Source organism: Rhinoraja longicauda, chromosome 11, assembly GCF_053455715.1.
Source record: "Rhinoraja longicauda isolate Sanriku21f chromosome 11, sRhiLon1.1, whole genome shotgun sequence".
NCBI lineage: Eukaryota > Metazoa > Chordata > Chondrichthyes > Rajiformes > Arhynchobatidae > Rhinoraja > Rhinoraja longicauda.
In genome coordinates this window covers 34,561,302-34,582,480 of record NC_135963.1, presented here as the reverse complement: position 1 = coordinate 34,582,480, position 21,179 = coordinate 34,561,302, and the positions used below count along the sequence as shown (strand labels likewise).

The window sequence follows — 21,179 nt, the reverse complement described above, 5'->3', positions numbered from 1 at the left end:
TCGATTTGTACCAGCATCTGCAGTTATTTTCCTACAGAACTTGCCGCTCCACTGCGATTTCTCCTCAAGGTATGTCTACTTTGAAGAAGTTCTCCTCCTCTCTTCGACGAGAGTTTAGCAACATGCTCTCGCTGCTCCCCCTCTGTGATTCCTCCTGCCCTCCTACGCACCAACTTTCGATAGTTCCTCTGTCCCTCTCTTCCCCTCCCCCTTCCCAGTTCTCCCACTGTCTTCCTGTCTCCACCTATATCCTTTCTTTGTCCCGCCCCCCTGACATTAGTCTGAAGAAGGGTCTCGTCCCGAAACATCACCCATTCCCTCTCTCCTAGATGCTGCCTGACCTGCTGAGTTACTCCAGCATTTTGTGATACCTTCGATTTGTACCAGCATCTGCAGTTATTTTCCTACACAATTAACATAATGGAAGGATCCTCTATCTCATCAACAATCTGTTCATCCTACACTGAGTGCATTCCAGAAACCTCAGTGTTCGAACTGCCGTGGTGATGTGTGCTCATGTTTGATGGTGCTCATGTTTGCATTTGCTCAGAGAAAGTGCACCAAGCCTTCAATGGTGCTTTCATCAAAGTGCTTACGGGGTTAGGCCCTTACACTCAATATCCTTGAGAGAAAATTCCTCTACCTGCTTGCCCTCTCCAACAATTAAGGACGAGAAAGTGTAAGGTGTTGTATTTTAGGAGGTTGAATGTAAAGGGAAAGTATACAGTTAATGGCAAGAGCTTTCACAGCACTGATGTACAGGGGAATCCTGGGGTCCAAGTTCATAGCTCACTCAAAGTGGCAACACCTGTCGACAGAGTGGCAGAGAAAGCATATGGTATTCTTACCTTCATAGGTTGAGGCATTGAGTATAAGAGTCATGAAGTCATGTTACAGCTGCACAAAACTTTGGTGAGGCCGCATTTGGAGTATTGTGTACAATTCTAGTCGCCCTATTGCAGGAAGAATGTAAATGCTTCCTGTCTCTTATACTCAATGCCTCAACCTATGAAGATAAGAATACTGTATGCCTTCTGATGAACAATCGGATTGTTTTCTATGGCGCGTCAGAGGTTGAAGGAAGACCTGATATAAGTATAAACCAATATGAAAAGCATGGGAAGGGTAGATAGTCAGAATCTTTTTCCCAGAGTACAAATGTCAAAGACTAGAGGGCAAAGTTTAAAGGAGATGTGAGGGGCAGTTTTTTGACACAAAGGATGGTGGGTGCCTGGAAGGAGGTGATGGAGGGGGCAGACACGGAAGTTGCATTTAGAGGCTTTTAAATAGGCACATGGATATACAGGGAATGGAGGGATATGGATCACGTGAAGACAGAGACTATTAGTTTAACTTGGCATCATGTTTGACATGGATATTGTTGGACAAACGGTCTGTTCCTGTGTGGTACTATTCTATGTTTGCAGCAAGTCCTGTATCTTGGAAGACAACTTTTGACAGTCTATTCCGATTTCTGTCAAGGGATGAGATTACCAAGCTAAGCGAGGAAAAGATTCAAAGATGAGGTTTAAAGTCTCCTTGAAAAAATGCAACATCTCCATTGACTCCCAGACACCTCTGGCCCATGTCTACTGAATGTGGAGAGACACCATTTAGGATGGTACTTGAGGATATGCATTCGGAACTCAAAAAACCCTCGGAAGTGACGGAAAGAATGCACCACATCACAAGCTACAACTTGTCTGCCTCATCAGACATCCTATGCCCCATTTGTGGAAGAATCTGCCACTCCCAGATTTATCTCATTAGCTACCTTAAATCCCACAAAACCAGAGTGGAAGTATGTCATCCTGAATGCTGAGGGACTGTTAGAGAAGAAGAAGAGGAAAAGGAACAAGTTCTATTCCAAGCATTGACATTGCTCAAGTCCATGAAGTGTTGCTCTCTGGGCAGTTGCTGCACTTCATTGCTCTCTCACTCCCCAGAGGCAAGCCCAGGGTCACTTGGCATGGTGAATAGTTTCACCTGCCCGATCTAAAATGTATATGTGAAGGCAGTAACTTTGAAAAAGGCATCAACTCCAAAATCCACTCACTCAGCCGATATATATTTAATTTAATATATACCATACAAGCAAGTGAAATCTATTGCTCCCTTTGTCACAATAGGGAGTGACAAGTGAAATCTATTGCTCCCTTTGTCACAGTACCAACCCGAGTGCCTGATATCAAAGGTTCAATTGTGGGCCAGTCGTCAGAACCAGGGACCACAGTTTAAGAATAAGGGGTAGGCCATTTAGAACAGAGATGAGGAAAAACTTTTTCACTCAGAGAGTTGTGAATCTGTGGAATTCTCTGCCTCAGAAGGCAGTGGAGGTCAATTCTCTGGATGCTTTCAAGAGAGAGTTAGAAAGAGCTCTTAAAGATAGCGGTGTCAAGGGATATGGGGAGAAGGCAGGAATGGGGTACTGATTGTGGATGATCAGCCATGATCACAGTGAATGGCGGTGCTGGCTCGAAGGGCCGAATGGCCTACTCCTGCACCTATTGTCTATTGTCATGCCCCACCTACATCAACAACCCCAAACCTTTTTGCAACAATAGCCTGAATCTTATGTTTGACCTAGAGTGATGGTCATCCTCATATTGTCCATAACCAAAATAGCTGAGAGGCTGAATTAGTAGCTCTCATTTGTGATTAGAATCACAGTGATACAGTGTGGATACAGGCTCTTCGGCCCAACTTGCCCACACCGGCCAACATGTCCCAGCTACACTAGTCCCACCTGCCTGCGCTCCAAACCAGTCCTACCAATGTACCTGTCTAATTGTTTCTTAAACATTGGGATAGTCCCAGCCTCAACTACCCCCTCTGGCAGCTTGTTCCATACACCCACCACCATTTGTATGAAAAAGTTACCCCTCAGATTCCTATTAAATCTTTTCCACTTCACCTTGAACCTATGTCCTCTGGTCCTCAATTCCCCTACTCTGGGCAAGAGACTGTGTGCATCTACCCGATCTATTCCTCTCATGATTTTGTACACCTCTATAAGATCACCTGTCATCCTCCTGTGCTCCAAGGAATAGAGACCCAGCCTACTCAACCTCTCCCTTTAGCTCACATCCTCTAGACCTGGCAATATCCACGTAAATCTTCTCTGAACCCTTTTAAGCTTGACAATATCTTTCCTATAACATGGTGCCCAGACTGAACACAATATTCTAAATGCAGTCCCACCAACGTCTTATGTTGGGCTGCAACATGACCTCCCAACTTTCTATACCAAAAGCCTTTTTGACCACATTATCTATCTGCGACTCGACCTTCAAGGAACCATGCACCTGCACACATGGATCCCTCTGCTCTATAACACTCCCCAGAGGCCTCCCATTTAGGTCCTGTCCTTGTTAGACATCCCAAAATGCAACACCTCACACTTCTCTGTATTAAATTCCATCAACCATTCCTCAGCTGACCTGGCCAACCAATCCAGATCCTGCTGCAATCTTTCACAACCATCTTCACTATCTGCAAAACCACCCACTTTTGTATCAACAGCAGGCGTGCAGTGCTGCCGGAGCTCTCCGGAGTGCCGCTCCGGCACCTCCGTAAAGAAAAGCCAAAATAAACAGCGGGGAATTTTAACCAGCGGAGAATTTAACAGTGGCCACTCCGGCACCAGTGACAGCTCCGGCACCTAAAAAATTAGCACTGCAACACTGATCATCAGCAAACTTGCTAATCGTGCCATGTTTGTTAGTTGTTAGCAGTTGTAATTATGGATGGAGCTTGTGAGGATAAAAACTGAGATAGACTAAGTGGGAAGGCTGTGCAGTATTTGGGTAAATATGTGGCAATAAAACCATGTATAGCTTTAAAAGAGTTAATAAGAACAGTGGATGATCTAGATGGGATGTATTTTCAGATGCAGAAAGAACTGAATTTAAAGATACAGCATGGAAACAGGCACTTCGGCCCACTGAGTCCACACAGATCAATGATGACCTATTCACACTAGTTCTATGCTATCTCACTTCCGCATCCATTCCCTACAGACTTGGGGCAAATTAAAAAAGCAAATTAACCTACAAACCCGCAGGTCTTTGGGATGTGGGAGGAAACCAGAGCAACTGGAGGAAACCCACATGGTCATAAGAAGAACACGGAATCTCCACACAGACAGCACCAAAGTCAGGATCGAACCCAGGTCTCTGGTGCTGTGAAGTAGCAGCTCTACCAGTTGCACCCTGTGAATTAAAGTTGTGTATTCTGGCACATAGGCTACAGAGTTCCAATGCTTTTTAATTACTTTTTTAAAAAACAGAAATTTAGGTAAAGTCTTAAAGATCAAAACCATCATGAGATCTGGAGATGAATGGTCACATCAACAGCCACACTGGGCATTAATGAGCAGTTTATTGGGAAATGTGGCTTGATAGCACAATCAACTTCTTGCACCATTTTGTTGATGAGCCTGAATCCCTCAGGCTATGAAAATACAAATCCCCTACAAATTCTTACCTTTTCAACCTATTCCCTCTAGTTGTGAATACGCTGCTATGGGGAAAGGTTTCCTCCTGTCTACCGAATTTATGCCCTTTATAATTTTGTACACCTCTATCAGATCTTCCCTCAGCTTCCTCAACTCTAAGGAAAACAAACCCAGACTATCTCATTTCTTGCAATAACTGCAATGCTCCTTCCCAGGCAACATCCTGGTGAAAATCTTCTGCACCCTATCCAATGCAATCATGTCCTTCCTCAAGTGTGGCAAGCAGCAATGCACTCCAGCTGTGGTCCAAATAATATTTTATAAAGTTGTGCCATAACCTCCCTGCTATTAATATCCTATGCTCTAGCAAACGAAAGTAAACATCCTGCATGCCTTCTTCACCACTTTATCCACCTGTGCTGCCATCTTCAGGAATTCTTCGACTTTTACACTCAGGTCCCCGTTTCCCAATGTTTTGCATACACTGATTATGCACACATGTTTTGTAACATTAAACTTCCTTTATGCCTATTTCAAATATCCACTGTGAATCCTTTAGCACCATACTTATACATTAAAAAAATATGTTCCGGGGATGTGGCTGACATTGGCAGAGTGCATTTATTGCTCTCACTGCAAGTCTTGAGACATCTACGACAACATTTAGCAATATCGAGTTGGAAGGTAAAACTTGCATTGCTGTCGTACCTTTTATGACTTTATTATGTCTCGAAATGCTTTCCAGGCAGTTTTTAAACCTTTGAAATATGGTCATAATAATAAGTACCAAGACACCAACCAATCCAACAGGAATGGCGATATCTGTGCAAATCCAGGTGTTAATATTCGAGGTGATACTGTTTGTCTAATCTTGCAGCTTTTATTTATTGTTTATTGTTTATTGTGTCTATACATTCGGCACGCTTTTCTTCCACAAAACAAAACACGGAAGATGGTTGTTTTATATGCATAACTTCACAGGGCAAAGGTGCAAATGAAAAGCACTGACAACCCCAGTTGACTGACAAATGCAGGGAGCGGTGTGAAGGCAGGCGCCCGCCCTTCCTTCCCTCTCTCCCTCTCTCCCTCTCTCCCTCCCTCCGCCGGGCTGACCCTTTGTCCCCGGCGGCTCGGGGACAGACCTCTGCGCTCATTAGCATAAATCGAACCAGCCAATGGCGTCGCGGCAATGCAAATATGCGGGGAGATGCGAGCAGTGGATTGGTGGGTTGGGCTGCTGACGTCGGGCCCCGGGTCGTGGCCCCGCCCCCCGGCGCTGGTGCAGGAACTGGCGACGCTCACACAGGCAGCGCAGCGCAACCAACTTGCATGGACTTGGTGCATCTTTTGCAAGCAAAGACAGCAACGGCAGCCCGCGCAACCCCTTCCAAACATAATGACTTTTGAAGAACTCACAGGCGACCAAAAAACGGACAGGTAAAAATAATGCTACAAAGCCCAACGATTGCATTTTTTAAAGTTAGTGGAACTATGTTTGACTGATGGATAGATAGCTTGTGCGCAGAGCTGACCTTTGATTTGCATTGAGCGTCGATTAGGAACTTTAATTTTCTCCTCACATTTGAATCATTTTTGATGATTTTTCTAAATTTGCATTTGTTTGAGCGGACTGTGACAGAGAATTATTCCTCTGTGGTGTCTAATACAGATTGTCGCTGACGATCCCGATTAATTGTTGACTTTTGTGACAGGATGGATGTGGTGGGGAAAGCTCTGGAAGAAGTTTTGTTCTCCGCGTTAGCGCAAGGCTGCATCACAGTCGGAGTGTTTGAGGCAGCAAAACTCCTAAACGCGTAAGTGTCCATAAAACAAACGGACTTACGCACCGTTTCTTTTTTTTCATCGCATATTTTGTTTTAGGGATTATTTGCCTTTGTCTAATCGCTTGATTTATATTTTCCCTTTTCAACAGGGATCCAGACAACGTTGTTTTATGTTTGCTTTCCACGGATGAGGGGGGTGACGTGGATGTGGCATTGCAAATTCATTTTACTCTGATACAAGCTTTTTGCTGCGAAAATGACATTAACATCATGAGGGTGAACAACATGCACCGTTTGGCCGAGATCCTGGGCGGGATGGAGGGGGAAGACGAACCCAAAGATCTGCATTGCATATTGGTTACAGTGAGTGTTACTCTGCTCCCAATAATAATATATCAAACGGCCGCGACTAAACAAGCCAGGGACTACTGATATCATAACGCTGTGCAGGATCAAATGAGATGAAATGAGCAACTTCTCCCCTTTGATTCTCAACAACGAATTAAAAGTAATTTGCGTAAATCCCACTTGATGTTGACAAAACAAATTACTACGAAGATCCCTATATAGTTTGTCATCTTCACGGCCAGATGCAGCCGACTTCAGAATATCCCTCGAAGGTTTTGCACCAATAGATGGCGTGCCATAGTTCACCCAGTGGAGTGACATGTCCGTGTATGAACTAATTTGGGTCAAAGTACTGTGTGGGATTTGGAAACGAATCAGAGCCAGTAAATTAAATGGTGCAATTGTTGACGCTGTCTTTGCAATTTCTTTATTTCAGAGTCAAGCAGCACCATGGAAAGACGGAGCACTGAACAAAGTCTCTTGCTTTTGTAAAGAAAGCCGGTTCCTGGACCAATGGGTCCCGATTATTAATTTACCCGAACGTTGAAGATCTTCTGATGGATTAGTCACAAAATTGGATTTAAGAAATCCATTCACTTCCAGCGGAGATCCCCGGAGATTTTCCGAATAGCCGCCCGAAATCTTGGCGCTGGGAAATTAAGGTTGACTTTTGTTGCAGAGGGCGGGCGAGTCGACATAACGGGGTTCGGCTCTGTGAAATAGTTTTCTCTGAAGGCTGGACTATGACTCAGCTTCAGTTTGTGCCTGGAACAGTGGCAATGAGTAAGCAGACGGGAACTGAAGCAAAGCGTGAGCTGGTTTCAGAGCAGAGAGCATCACAGTTTCCGGACGAATTACAACTTTCCATTTCGGGAAAGAAAATTAAAAACAAAATAGGATGCTGCACAGATGGCGAATCGACATGTTAGGTTTCATTCAGTTGTGAAAATACCTTATTGGTCAACGATAACAAGATGTTCAGAATATGAAGGGAAGGTTTTTAAAAACATAGTCCTTTTAATATGTTAGGAAATTTGTAGTATTTCAACTGCAAGCAAGTATGAATTTCTTGCTGTTATTTAATTTCATACTATTAAGTTATTTCGTGATTTATATCTGGACTTTATATTATGTTGAAGTGAATAGCGATAGTTTTTAAAAAAAAGTTAATAAAATATTTCACTTTCACTGACCATCTACTTATTTTACACTAACTGGATTTTAGTTTATTAATCAGTGAATTGTTTTAATTTGACACTGTTATCACACAGTGTAACAGGACTGATTGTTCATGTTTCAAGTACACCCCATTCTCACTGGACCATATTTTAAATTATTTTTGAACTATATCATTCCTCCAGATCAAAGGAAGGTGCACTGAGGAAGTGGTGGAGTTCCCTGGCTGCTTATTAGCAGTTTGAAATGAAGTAGAGTACGTAGGTTTACACTTGCGGTGACAATTTTCTCTTGTAGGATAGAATTCTTAAGTACGTGCACTATTTCTTCCCCATTACGACTATATCTCTGAAAACCATTACACTTTTGAAGGCATTCCTTGAATTTTAAATGGCCTTTCATTTGAAATAACAAAAGCTAATCAAAAGATGTGAGAAATTTGGCTTTAACTTCCTACACCTAATTTTAAAAAAAAGTATAATTTAGAGATACATTATGGAAACAGGCCCTTTGGCCCATTGAGTGCACATCGACCATCGGTCACCCATTCACACTAGTTCCAGGTTATTCCGCTTTCTCTCCCACTCCCTACTAGGTACAATTCACAGTGGTCAATTAACCCTCTTTGTGATGTGGGAGGAAATCGTAGCATCCGGAGGAAACCCACATGGTCAGATTGAGAATGTGTAAACCACACAGATAGCACCCAAGGTCAGGATCGCGTCCTGGTCTCTGGTGCTCTGAGGCAGCAACTCTCCCAGCTGCATCACTATGGCCACCCTTTAGATTGCCAACGTAAGATTTATGTAGCATCTAAAGTAGGATTATGCACCTAAATTTTCGCAAAACTCATTAAATAAAATAATTATAAAGGTTACAGAGGTGGAGAGCTTTAGGCAAGGAATTCCATACTTTTGGATATTGGTACTTGAAAGGGCAGCCCTCAGTGGTGATATAATCAGAATACAGAATATGCAAGAGGCCAAAAGTGGAAAACCTAGAACCTGGAGGGAATTTCTGCTTATCTCGGACTGGATGTTGGCAGGTACTCTGACAGCTTTGAGACAGTGGAAGTTTTGAAAGAAGTTAAGGGAGTTCCATGTCCTGATGCCAAGCCTTTGGATGATGTTGCTCAGCAACTACAGAAGATGGGAATCTAAGAGTAGAACTTGAGAACCCCACCGTTAACAGTGCAATGACAGGAGGTGGAAGCAAATGATTGTGCATCTCTGGCTATGACTAAATAGATTTAAAAAAACAAGTATGTTTCCTTCCAGTCAGACAATAATGGAGAGGTATTGCAGGAAACATGTCAAAAGGCTGGAGGCAGAATGAATAGCTTATCTTCAACTCAATCAGACCAAATGTCATTTATAGTTGTGTTAAGAGCTCTTTCAGTACTTAGGCAAAAGTGGAATTTTTGATCAGACTAATTCAAATTTAAGTTTTGGGAAAAATGGACAAAGATTTTGTACGCTGTAGTGCAATTACAGATTTTGGAGGGGAAAAAAGTAGTTTGCAAGGTGCTCTTTTGAGAGTTAATGATGTAAGGTGAAGAAAAGAGTTGCAAGTTATGAGAGACTGCAAAGTTGGGTGGTCAGTAGTTTAGTGGGAGTAGGATCAATGGATCAAGTGATGGGCTGGAGAGGGCACAAACTTAAATAGGAAATAAATGAGAAGGTAATATAAGCTCTGGGCTAGGGCACAGGAATCTGAATGAGCCTTGTCCTTGTGGGAGGAAAAGGAACGATAAAGGCAGCTGAAAGTCATGGTGCAAGGAAGCCATCTGTATCTTTGTTAGAGGTGAGAGCGGAAGAGGCAGGGCAAATGGGTTAAATAAGAGGATCTGCAGTAAAGAGCTTGGGGTTATCTTTCCGTGTGAGGATGATCTCGAAATAGAGAATAGTTTTGACAGTCAAGATCTTCAGTGCACAGTGGTTCAGCCAGTTTGATGGTGTATAGATAAATCAATTGTCATATTTGTTCAAATTTGTGGAACAATGGGTTAAGTAAGGGTAAGTGAGCACCACATCAAGGAGCACATACAGGGCAAAATTGCTAATCAGAAGAAATTAATTCAGGGCAGGAATGTACATACCACATTAAGTTACACCATTGGCCTTTTATCTGAATTCCAATCCAATGCCACAAATGAAAGGAATGTATTCTCATTGAGTCATGCTTCTTGAGTTTAAATTTAGCACAGTTATTGCTCTCAGAAAGGGATAGGCAGGCAGAAGGTAATTCAAGAAAAAAACTACATTCCATTTGACTTACATTTGTAAATGAATTCAAGATGGACTTTGCAAATATCAGTACCCAAGAAAGTGCTCCGTTTAAGTGTAGTCTGTATTTCACTGGCAAAGTACATAAAAAATTATAAGCATTTAAAAACTCCTGAATTACACTGGAAGTATACTTTTTATATTTTGTTGTGCACACATATATACATGTAATATTTTGTAGATTGTTAATATATTTTGGTTATTATTTGAATTCAAGTCAAATTTATTGTCATGTACAATAACGTGCAGTTTAGTTTAGATTAGAGATAAAGTGCGGAAACAAGCCCTTCGGCCCACCGAGTCCGCACCGACCAGTGATTTCTGCACATTAACACAATTCTACACACAAAGGGACAATTTACATTTTTACCAAGCCAATGAACCTACAAACCTATATGTCTTTGGAGTGGGGGGGGAAACCAAAGATCTCGGAGAAAACCATCACGGTCACGTGGAGAATGTACAAACTCCGTACAGACAGAACCCATAGTCGGGATCGAACTCTGTCTCCAGTGCTGTAAGTGCTGTAAGGCAGCAACTCTACTGCTGTGCCACCATGCCGCCCTGTGCTGCATGGTACTTACTGTGCAGGTGCAATGAAAATCTAGTTTCCAGTAGCATGACAGACATTCCTACATTTACTGACCTCAGGACGTTTTAAAGACCTTCACAACCAAGAAATCCTGAGAAATACCGCACTTTTCATTTTTTTCTGCTCCATTTGATAGTGCTCATTCTTCCTGAATCATAGCTTCACAGATGATGACAGCTTTCTTGCTGCTTTCCTAACCAGTAATTTTTCAAGTAGGACTTGGCACAATGAGTGACTCAAGCTCATGACCATTCAGAACTATTCCAACATTCAACTTTAGGCTGCTGTTCAAATTTGAATTTAGGTTTCTCTAAACTGAAACAGTTACCACAAAATTAATTCATTAACGTAAGACAATTTTTTAACATCCTCAGAAAATGATTGGAAATATATACAAGGATTTCAATTATTACTATAAGAACTGGTTATAAACATAAATTTGCTAGTGCCTACCTTAAAAGAGGAGGATTTTCAATGAAGCTATTAATCCTCATGATGAATATAATCAATACCCGTTTCTATGGCAAATCATGCTTCATGAACACCCGAAGCATTGATTGTCTCAGTGTTCTTACTTTAGTACCGCAATAGAAATGCTTTAGAACATAAAAAATAGGTGTAGGAGTAGGCCATTCGGCCCTTCGAGCCAGCACGCCAATCAATATGAATGTGGCTGGTGATCCAGAATCAGTACCCGGTTCCTGCTTTCTCCCCATATCCCTAGATTCCGTTAGCCCCAAGAGATAGCTCAAACTCCCTCGTGAATACATCCAGTGAATTGGCCTCCACTGCCTTCTGTGGCAGTGAATTCCAGATTCTCAACTCTCTGACTGAAAATGTTTTTCCTCATCTCAGTTTTAAATGGCCTACCCCTTATTCTTAAACTGTGACCCCTGGTTCTGGACTTCCCCCAACATGGAGAACATGTTTCCTGCATCTAGCCAGTCCAATCCCTTAAGAATTGTATGTTTCTATAAGATCCTCTCTCATCCTAAATTCCAGTGAATAAAGCCCAGTCGATCCATTCTTTCATCGTATGTCAGTCCCGCCATCCTGGGAATTAACCTGGTGAAACTACACGGCACAAGAATGTCCTTCCTCAAATTTGGAAACCAAACTGCACTCCATATTCCAGGTGCGGTCTCACTAGGGCCCTGCACAATTGCAGTAGGACCTCCTTGCTCCTATACTCAAATCCTCTCGCTATGAAGGCCAACATGCCATTAGCTTTCTTCACCGCCTGCTGTATCTGCATGCTTACTTTCAGTGACTGATGTCTAAGGTCTCGTTGCACCTCCCCTTTTCCTAATCTGACACCATTCAGATAAGAATCTGCCTTCTTGTTCTTGCCACCAAAGTGAATAATCTCACATGTATCCACATTTTACCACATCTGCCATGCATCTGCCCACTCATACAACCTATCCAAGTCACACTGCAGCCTCATAGCATCCTCCTCGCAGCTCACACTGCCACCCAGCCTTGTGCCATCCGCAAACTTGGAGATGTTACATTTAATTTCTTTGTCTAAATCATTAATATATATTGTAAATAACCGGGTCCAAGCATCGAGCCTTGCGGCACCCCACTAGTCACTGCCTGCCATTCTGAAAAGGACCCGTTAATTCCTACTCTTTGCTTCCTGTCTGCCAACCAGTTCTCTATCCATGTCAATACCCTATCCCCAATACCTGTGCTCTAATTTTGCACACTATTTGCACAATAATCAACTCAAGCATCTTCCCCACTACCGACATCAGGCTAACTCATCTATAATTCCTTGTTTTCTCTTTTCCTCCTTTCTTAAAAAGTGGGGTTACATTTGCTACCCTCTGGTCCACAGGAACTGATCCAGTCGAGAGAATATTGGAAAATGATCACCAATACATCCACGATTTCTAGGTCCACCTCCATGAATACTCTGGGATGCAGACCATCAAGCCCTGGGGATTTATCTGCTTTCCATCCCAGCAGTTTACCCAACGCCATTTCATGACTAATGTGAATTTCCTTCAGTTCCTCCGTCACACTAGATCCTGTTCCCTAGTATTTTTGGGAGATTGTTTGTGCCTTCCTTAGTGACAGAACCAAAGTACTTGTTTAACTGTTCTGCCATTTCCTTGTTTTCCATTATAAATTCACATGTTTCTGACTTTAATGGACCTACATTTGTCTTCACTTATTGTTTCCTGTTCACATATCTAAAAATGCTTTTACAGTCAGTTTTTATATTCCCCACAAGCTTTCTTTCATGCTCTATTTTCCCTCTCATAATTAACCCCTTTGTCCTATGTTGAATTCTAAATTTACCCAATTCTCCGGTTTGCTGATTCCTCTGGCCAATTTATATGCCTTTTCCTTAACACTACCCCTAATTTCCCTCGTTAGCCACAGTTGAGCCGAACTTCCCGGTTTTATTTTTATGTCAGACAGGGATGCACAATTGTTGTTATTCATCCATGCGATCTTTAAATCTTTGCCATTGCATATCCACCGTCAACTCTTTAAGTATCATTTGCCAGTCTATCCTGGCCAATTCCCATCTCATACCATCAAAGTTACCTTTCTTTAAGTACAGGACCCTTGTCTCTGAATTAACTGTGTCACTCGGCAAAACCGCTTTATGAAGTAAATTGTGGGGGTGAATTTCTGGATTCCCCTCCTCCCATTTTAAATATAGGACAGCAATATTTATAACAATTCCCCTTTAACCTCCTTCCTTCCCATTATCTAGGATACAAATATTCTATGTTTGAGGCAGTGGGTTTGTTGTATTCACCAAATTGTATTGCTGCTCAGGATGTAATCCATCCATTCTGGGGAAATGCTGATTGTGTAATAACCTAACATCGCCCGGCGCGGCTCGGCCACAGGACTTTACATCGCTGGTGCGGCTCGGCCGCGGGACTTTACATCGCTGGTGCGGCTCGGCCGCGGGGCCTTCCATCGCCCGGCGCGGCTCGGCCGCGGGACTTAGCTGCGCACAGTACGGCCGCGGGGCCTTCCATCGCCCGGCTCGGCCGCGGGATGTTTCAGCGCCCGGTGCGGCTTGGCCGCGGGGACTTGGGCGTGGGAAAGAGAGCGGAAGTTTTGTTGCCTCCATCACAGTGAGGGGGTGTTTGGAGTCACTGTGATGGATGTTTGTGTTGGGGTTATGTGTCTTGTGTTTCTTTTTTTTTGTGTGACTGCTGGTAACGTAATTTCGTTCGGTACCTCGGTACCGAATGACAAATAAAGCTCTGTATTCTGTAACCTTATGAACCACCTTCAATCAGTCTACAGCTCTGACCCCGAGCTGTTATTTCTCCATCTCAACTCCCCCTCTGACCTCGCAATCTTCAACTTTGTTTCAACAAAGCTCAGTAATAGCCCATGGAACAGTGCTTCTAATTTGAAATCAAATTGTATAGCACTTTTTCTCAGCTCTCTCTGTACATAAATGCTGTTAAGGGCCATGCCATTAATTGCATATCCCCCCCCCTTACATTTGACCTCCTAAAGTGCAACACCTCACATTTGCTCAGATTAAACTCCATCTGCCTTTTCTCCACCCATTTTCGCAGCTGCTCTATATCCTGCTGTATACTTTGACAGTCTGTATATGTCGTACCCTGCTGTATTCATCGACACCCTCATAATCCACAACCTCACCAATCTTGGTTTCATACGCAAATTTACTGACCAACCCATCTATGTTTACATCCAAATCATTTATACATATCACACACTACAGAGGTCGGAGCACAGATCCCTGCAGAACTCCACTGGTCACAAACATCCATTCTGAATATTGTTCTTCCACCACAATCCATATGATCAAGTCACTGTTAATCCTGTGCATCTTAATTTTAATGATCAGCCTACCATGGGTGACTTTATCAAATGCCATACTTAAATCCATGTACATCATCCACTGTCCAACCTTCGTCACCTGGGTGGCGCAGTGGTAGAGATGATGCCTCATAGTGCCAGAAACCCGGGTCCGATTGTGAGTAAAAATATGTTGCATGGCTTACAGAAGATACACCGATGAGATACTTCTTGTATGCCAGACATACGGAGATAGTACGGTTGATTTAGCTAAAGCTGCAAGCCACAGTAAAGACTACAACTGCCTTCTAGAGGGAGTGGCTAACGGTTTCTGAAGAAACCAAACTCAGCTTAGGAAAACACATTAAAAGGTTGTTCGTCACAAGATAGGCGGAGTATGTGTCACTCGGGAATGTTGTTTGTCTCTGCCTATAAAGACTGACCGAATGTAACCAAGTCAGGCGAGACTCATACAGATGCTGGTCCTCTGTGAGACGCTCCCTCATGAGAGAATAAAATCAGGCAACCGTCGAGTAACTAACAACTAAGTGTGGACAGTGAATTTATTTATCCACATAATTGGCGCCCAACGTGGGGCCCCACGTCGTGTGATAGACCAAGAAATACTGAACGAGCGCTCCAAGTAAGTGCTTTTTGGGCTATCAGACGCGCTGGGACACACGAACGTAAATCTAGAAATCGACGGTTGTTGTAAATCTGGAAGGGACTGGACAGACATAAACTTCTGCTGCTGCCGGAGATAGGGAGGGTGACCACTGTTTCAGGGAAACAGGGACGGTTGAAATAAGGGAGTTATTTAAACCAAGTGTCAGGGACACAGTCAAGTCGGACTTGACACTGTTTCAGGGAAACAGAGGGACGGTTAAAATAAGGGAGTTATTCAACCCAAGTGTCAGGGACACAGTCAAGTCGGACTTGACATGGGGTCATCAAAATCAAAGGTAGAATCGCTGACGGGCGATGAGAGGTTTATGTTTGGGCAGGACCAGAAATGTTGCAGATATACAAAATTATGGAAGGAAAAGTTCCAGTGGAAAGGGACTTTAAAAATAGATGAATGTAACAAATTAGTATATAAGTAAGAGAGCAAATGGAGATGTGGAAATGAAAACTAGAATGGGATATCATGAAGCAAGGTTATGGCTAATGGAGGCAAGGAATCGCCGGGATGGGGAGGATAAAAGGAGAGAGGCAGAGGAAGAGAAAAGGCAAAAGGAAAAAGAGGCAGATGATGAAGGGAGAACCCCTACCGGCACACAAGTAACAAGTGCTTTTCTAAACAAGGAAGATGGTGATTTGTGTGTTGTAAAAGGACGAAGAACACCGGCACCGGCAGGACCACCAGCCCCGGCGAAGACATCTGTTCCGATAGCGACATCTGCGCCACTATACCCACCAGTCCCACCATCCGCGCCACCTTCATACGAATTGACAGCGCACTGTCGGGACGGTGGAGGTGACCGACGACAGGAGGAGTTGGACCAAGCGCCAAACCTAGATCCACCCTTGCCCTCCAAAGGGGCAACGGGATACGATCCATCGGACAAAACGACGTCCCGGCTGCGATCAGGTAGGGTGTATAAAATGTTTGGGGCGATAGAGGATGAAGAAACAGACAGAGGTGAAATGTACCCACTAATACAAATGCCAAATCCACATGCGCCAGCAGACGGTGGGGCAGCAGTCCCCTTGTACGTATACCGCTCCTGGACGGCAAAAGACGTACGAAAGGCCGTTGAAGGGATTCCGTCGCCTAAAGGGAATTCCGGGCCTTTCCAACGCGCATTCCGTCTTATAGTGGACAGTTACTGGTTAAATCTGGGTGAAGTTGAACAAGTAATGCGTCAACTGGTAGGAGGAGATTGGTGTCTGGTTGAAGGAGGATGGACACCCCTGCAGGACGGAGTCCTGGTCCCCTGGAGTAACCTGAATGGTAATATCTTCCAAACCGAGTTAGAAGGTCTCCTGGGTAGGGTCCGAGCACACTACTCAGCCCAGGCCGCAGAAATAATTGCCCTAACAAAGGCGTGCGAACTGGGAAAAGGGAAGGTCACAATTTACACTGACAGCGCATATGCCTTCTCCACGGTACATGTATTTGCCGCACAATGGCGGAACCGGGGCATGGTGACGTCAACAGGCAAGAAGATACTACATGACGAGTTAATTCTACGTCTCCTGGAAGCAGTTCTACAACCAGCAGCCCTCGCAATCTGCAAATGTGCAGCCCATACTAAGGGGACAGATGCAGTGACACAAGGAAATCGAAAGGCGGATGAGGCGGCCAAAGTTGCCTCTCGGGAACCGATCACTACAGCAGTTCTAGAACCAGTGGAGCCACTGGACCAACAAGTTTTGCATGACATGCAGAAAAATGCACCCAGCAAAGAAAAGGATCGCTGGAGACGAGAAGGAGCAACCCCTAATGTACAAGGAATCTGGACGGCAACAAACGGCTTGCCCATTCTTCCCAAGTCCCTCTATCGATATGCGGCTATTACGAGCCATGGGGTAACCCATGTCTCGTCAGGGGGAATGATAAGGATAGTGGAAGAACATTATCAACATTATGGGTTTACAGGGTACGCGCAACGGCATTGTGCGCTCTGTGATGTCTGTAGTCGGTACAACCATCAGGGAGCCGTCCGCCAGAAGCCCGGTCTGCTCCCACAACCAAATTACCCTTTTCAAATTTTGCATATGGACTTTATTGAACTGAGTATGTGCAAAGGGGTGAAGTACTGCCTGGTGATTATTGATGTTTTCTCCCGATGGGTTGAGATCTTCCCCACTTCTACAGCCGACGCCCTAACCGTGGCCAAAGCACTAATGTGTGACATCATTCCTCGCTTCGGGGTCCCGGAAACGTTGTATAGTGACAACGGCAGTCACTTTGTGAATGAAATCGTGGATCGCCTGGCTACCAAACTGGGCATTGCATGTAAACGACACTGCTCCTACCATCCACAGTCAGCAGGATTGATTGAGCGGACAAATGGAACGGTGAAGAATAAGTTACGGAAGGCTATGGCCGAGACAGGGTTCGGGTGGGTGGATTGCCTCCCCTTGGTGTTGTTAAATATGAGGATGACACCAGGGAAGGGGGGGTCCCTCACCGTATGAGATACTGTTTGGGAGACCTTACACGTACCCTGGGCTGCAGAGGGAAGAAGAAACGGTAATGGAAGAAGCAACACTGGCAGACTATATGCGTAAACGGCTAGATAACCGAACCTCTGCTATTGCTCCCCCAGCACCAGGTGAGACAGGAAAGGAAGACCTTGAATTGAAGGTAAGGCCAGGTGATTGGGTCTTTGTGAAAGTCTTGAAGAAGAAGAAGTGGAATCACCCTGCTGGGGTATACTGGGTATGCGCTGACCAAAGTGGGGTAGATAACTGTTGTGAGTTCACTATAGAAATAAAGCGGGATTCCATCCTGGTGCTTTGGGAAGAGAATGGGGAAGTGTTCCAGATAATGGAGCAACCAATGAATAAGGCAGAGCCCACCAAGCCACTAGCAACGGAGGCCACCACAATACAGGCCCATCCGATTAAAGTAGTGGAGATTAAAGGGTTTGAACAGTTACGAGCCAATTTAGAGGTAGGAACGGGAACGGACGGAACAAATGAGTGGATAAAGTGGATGATGTACACCACCCGAACAATGGGAAAGGAAAACTGTTATGCCTGCGCCGCGGCTAAACCACGGTTGGTGCCCACGGCGTTTCCCCTTAACATGCGAGAAAGTAGCGGGGGAGTACAATGTATGCTGTCGTTATATACGAATAAGGATAAACCTAGTGATGAGTCATGTACAGCATTACACTACTTGTTTCCACCTATCACGGGGCAAGGGCAACAGGCCCCGCCCTTTGTGGTCCCAACTAGGGGACAGGGGCACTTCGAATGCTATAACAGGTACAAACATGGGGGACAAGAGTTGGGCCATTTGACGGGCTGTAATGAGACCATAAACATCACTAAAATATCCCAGTTTGCCAATCAATCCGTAGGACGAGCGGACGTGTGGTGGTACTGTGGGGGGAAAATATTAAGGACTAAGCTCCCAGCAGGATGGCAGGGGACGTGTGCAATGATTCAGCTAGTTATGCCATTTACTATTATCACCCAAGGAACTGGGAAGAACGACGCAACTAAGGCCCAGGGAAGGGTTAAGCGCAGCCTGAGGGTACAGGGGTCGTTTGACACACACATTTATATTGACGCTATTGGGGTACCCCGAGGGGTACCGGATGAGTTTAAAGCACAAAATCAAATCGCGGCAGGATTGGAGAGCTCGTTCTTCTGGTGGTCTACGATCAACAAAAACGTAGATTGGATTAATTACCTATTTTATAATCAGCAACGATTTATTAACTATACTAGAGACGCAGTTAAAGGATTAGCCGAACAATTGGATAAAACGAGCCTTATGGCATTGACGGGTCTCGCCAGCCTTTCCATTGAAATGGCAGAGAACTCAGGGGTCGATAACCGGGTTCTTGGATGGGTGGTTCGGAAAATGGAAGAATTTCTTTGTCTCTACAATAACAACTATTATTGTATGCGTAACGTTGTTGACATTGTTTGGATGTTGTGTTATACCTTGCATGCGGGGACTGACCCAGCGCTTGATTGAGACAGCACTGACCAAGCAGGAAAATATGATGTACGAGTCCCTCAGGCAAGAGGAGTCAGGTGACTCCGAGAAGGAAATAAGGCCAGATGTGGAAGGTGAAGCATCGGCGGACTTAAGTCCCGAAGATCACATGGTTAATGTACAAATTTATGAAGACTCTTGTGTATGATGGCTGTGGGCACAAGGCACGGAAGTGTCGGGCCACGGCTGGATGAAATGAAGAAAATTTGTTATAAAATGTATGTTACATGTATAAAAGGGGGGATTGTGAGTAAAAATATATTGCATGGCTTACAGAAGATACACCGATGAGACACTTCTTCTTGTATGCCAGACATACGGAGATAGTACGGTTGATTTAGCTAAAGCTGCAAGCCACAGTAAAGACTACAACTGCCTTCTAGAGGGAGTGGCTAACGGTTTCTGAAGAAACCAAACTCAGCTTAGGAAAACACATTAAAAGGTTGTTCGTCACAAGATAGGCGGAGTATGTGTCACTCGGGAATGTTGTTTGTCTCTGCCTATAAAGACTGACCGAATGTAACCAAGTCAGGCGAGACTCATACAGATGCTGGTCCTCTGTGAGACGCTCCCTCATGAGAGAATAAAATCAGGCAACCGTCGAGTAACTAACAACTAAGTGTGGACAGTGAATTTATTTATCCACACCGATCCCAACTGCGGATGCTGTTTTTGTGATGTTTGTACGTTCACCCTGTGACCACCTGGGGTTTCTCCGGGTGCACATGTTTCCTCCCATGTTCCAAAGACATGCAGGTTTGTAGGTTAATTAGCTTCTGTAAATTGCTCCTAGTGTGTAGGATGCGAAAGTGAGATAACATAGAACTAGTGTACGGGTGATTGATGGTCGGCGTGGATTTGATGGGCCGAAGAACTTGTTTCCTTGCTGTACCTCTAAACTAAATCTCCTCAAAAAACCTGATCACTTAATGCTTCCTACCACCTCCCCAGGTACCTTCCCCTGCACCTATAGTTGTAACAGCTGTCCCAACATCTTCAGCCGCCACCATGCTTAGTCTCTCCTCAAATTGGTGTAAAGGCTGGAGGAAGCACTGTAACCAGTGTTTTAAATTTGAAGCATAGTATCACAATGATAAAATTGTGGAGTGTCAAATTGCTGGGTTGGAAACCTTGTGCTGCAGCAGTGTATGACAGTTGACAACGCTGTGCTGCTGTTTAAACTTCTATTATATTTTGGTTTCGACAACACTCTTTTCATTGTAACTGCCCACCAACACTGGAGTAGGGCTCTTGGAATTCCCCTCCAACATTGTTCTCTGAACACTTGCAATTCCCCATCAACACATTTTGAGACTGATATGAATAGGGTTTAGAGAGCAATGGTTCAAATGCAGACAAATGGGTCCAGCCCAATGTGCCAACTTGCTCAGAAAAGACAAGGTGGATCGAAGGTTCCGTCTCTGTGCTGTACAGCTCTATGTCACGATAACTCTGCTCTCTGCATCTCCCCTCTAACACTGGTCTCCACACTCTTGGCCAATATTGGTCTCTGTACTTTGCAACATCTCATCCACATTGCTCATCACAATCTTGGAACTAGCAACAGCTTGTCAATGTTGCTGTTTTGTGCTGCTGTCTGCTTCCCATTTTCTATTCAGACCAGACATGCAAAGCAGAGGTGCTTAACTGAAGTAACGTTCTTAGAAGTGAGATGTAGGGCAGGTCATCTCATCTGCCTGTACACGATCCGTACTCCCTGTACTTCCATGCACTAAAAGCCTCGAACACCACTGTCACATCTGTCCCCATCACCATCCCTGGCAATGCCTTCCAGGCCCCCAAAAGGCAAGCCCCGCACATCTCCATTAAACTTTCCCTTCTCACCGTATAACTATGCCTGTAGCATTGGTCATTTCCACCCTGTGAAAAGGTACTGTCTACCCTATCTCTGCCTCTCATAATTTTATATACTTTTATCAAGTCTCTCTATAACCTCCAACATTTCAGCAAAAACAATCCAAGTCTATCCAAACTCTCCCTGTAGCGGAAACCTTCTAATCCAGGCAGCATTCTGATAAACCGCCTC

General features: G+C 44.3%; 1 protein-coding gene across 1 annotated transcript; it reads left to right on the top strand.

Moving 5' to 3' along the window:
- The first annotated feature begins 5,782 nt into the window (after positions 1-5,782).
- LOC144597792 (growth arrest and DNA damage-inducible protein GADD45 alpha-like) lies at positions 5,783-7,654 on the top strand. The gene is made up of 4 exons (XM_078407388.1): positions 5,783-5,893; positions 6,169-6,270; positions 6,390-6,603; positions 7,025-7,654. Exons 1-4 carry the CDS (start codon positions 5,853-5,855, stop codon positions 7,133-7,135), a joined length of 468 nt encoding a protein of 155 aa, XP_078263514.1. The 5' UTR covers positions 5,783-5,852; the 3' UTR covers positions 7,136-7,654.
- The last annotated feature ends 13,525 nt before the right edge of the window (positions 7,655-21,179 follow it).

What these genes read in the sequence shown, in the direction of transcription:
- LOC144597792 (XM_078407388.1), top strand. Translation starts at nt 5,853, where the DNA reads ATGACTTTTGAAGAACTCACAGGCGACCAAAAAACGGACAG. An exon ending in GCAGCAAAACTCCTAAACGC is followed by an intron (nt 6,271 to 6,389) that starts GTAAGTGTCCAT and finishes CCTTTTCAACAG; the next exon opens with GGATCCAGACAACGTTGTTT. An exon ending in TGCATTGCATATTGGTTACA is followed by an intron (nt 6,604 to 7,024) that starts GTGAGTGTTACT and finishes TCTTTATTTCAG; the next exon opens with AGTCAAGCAGCACCATGGAA.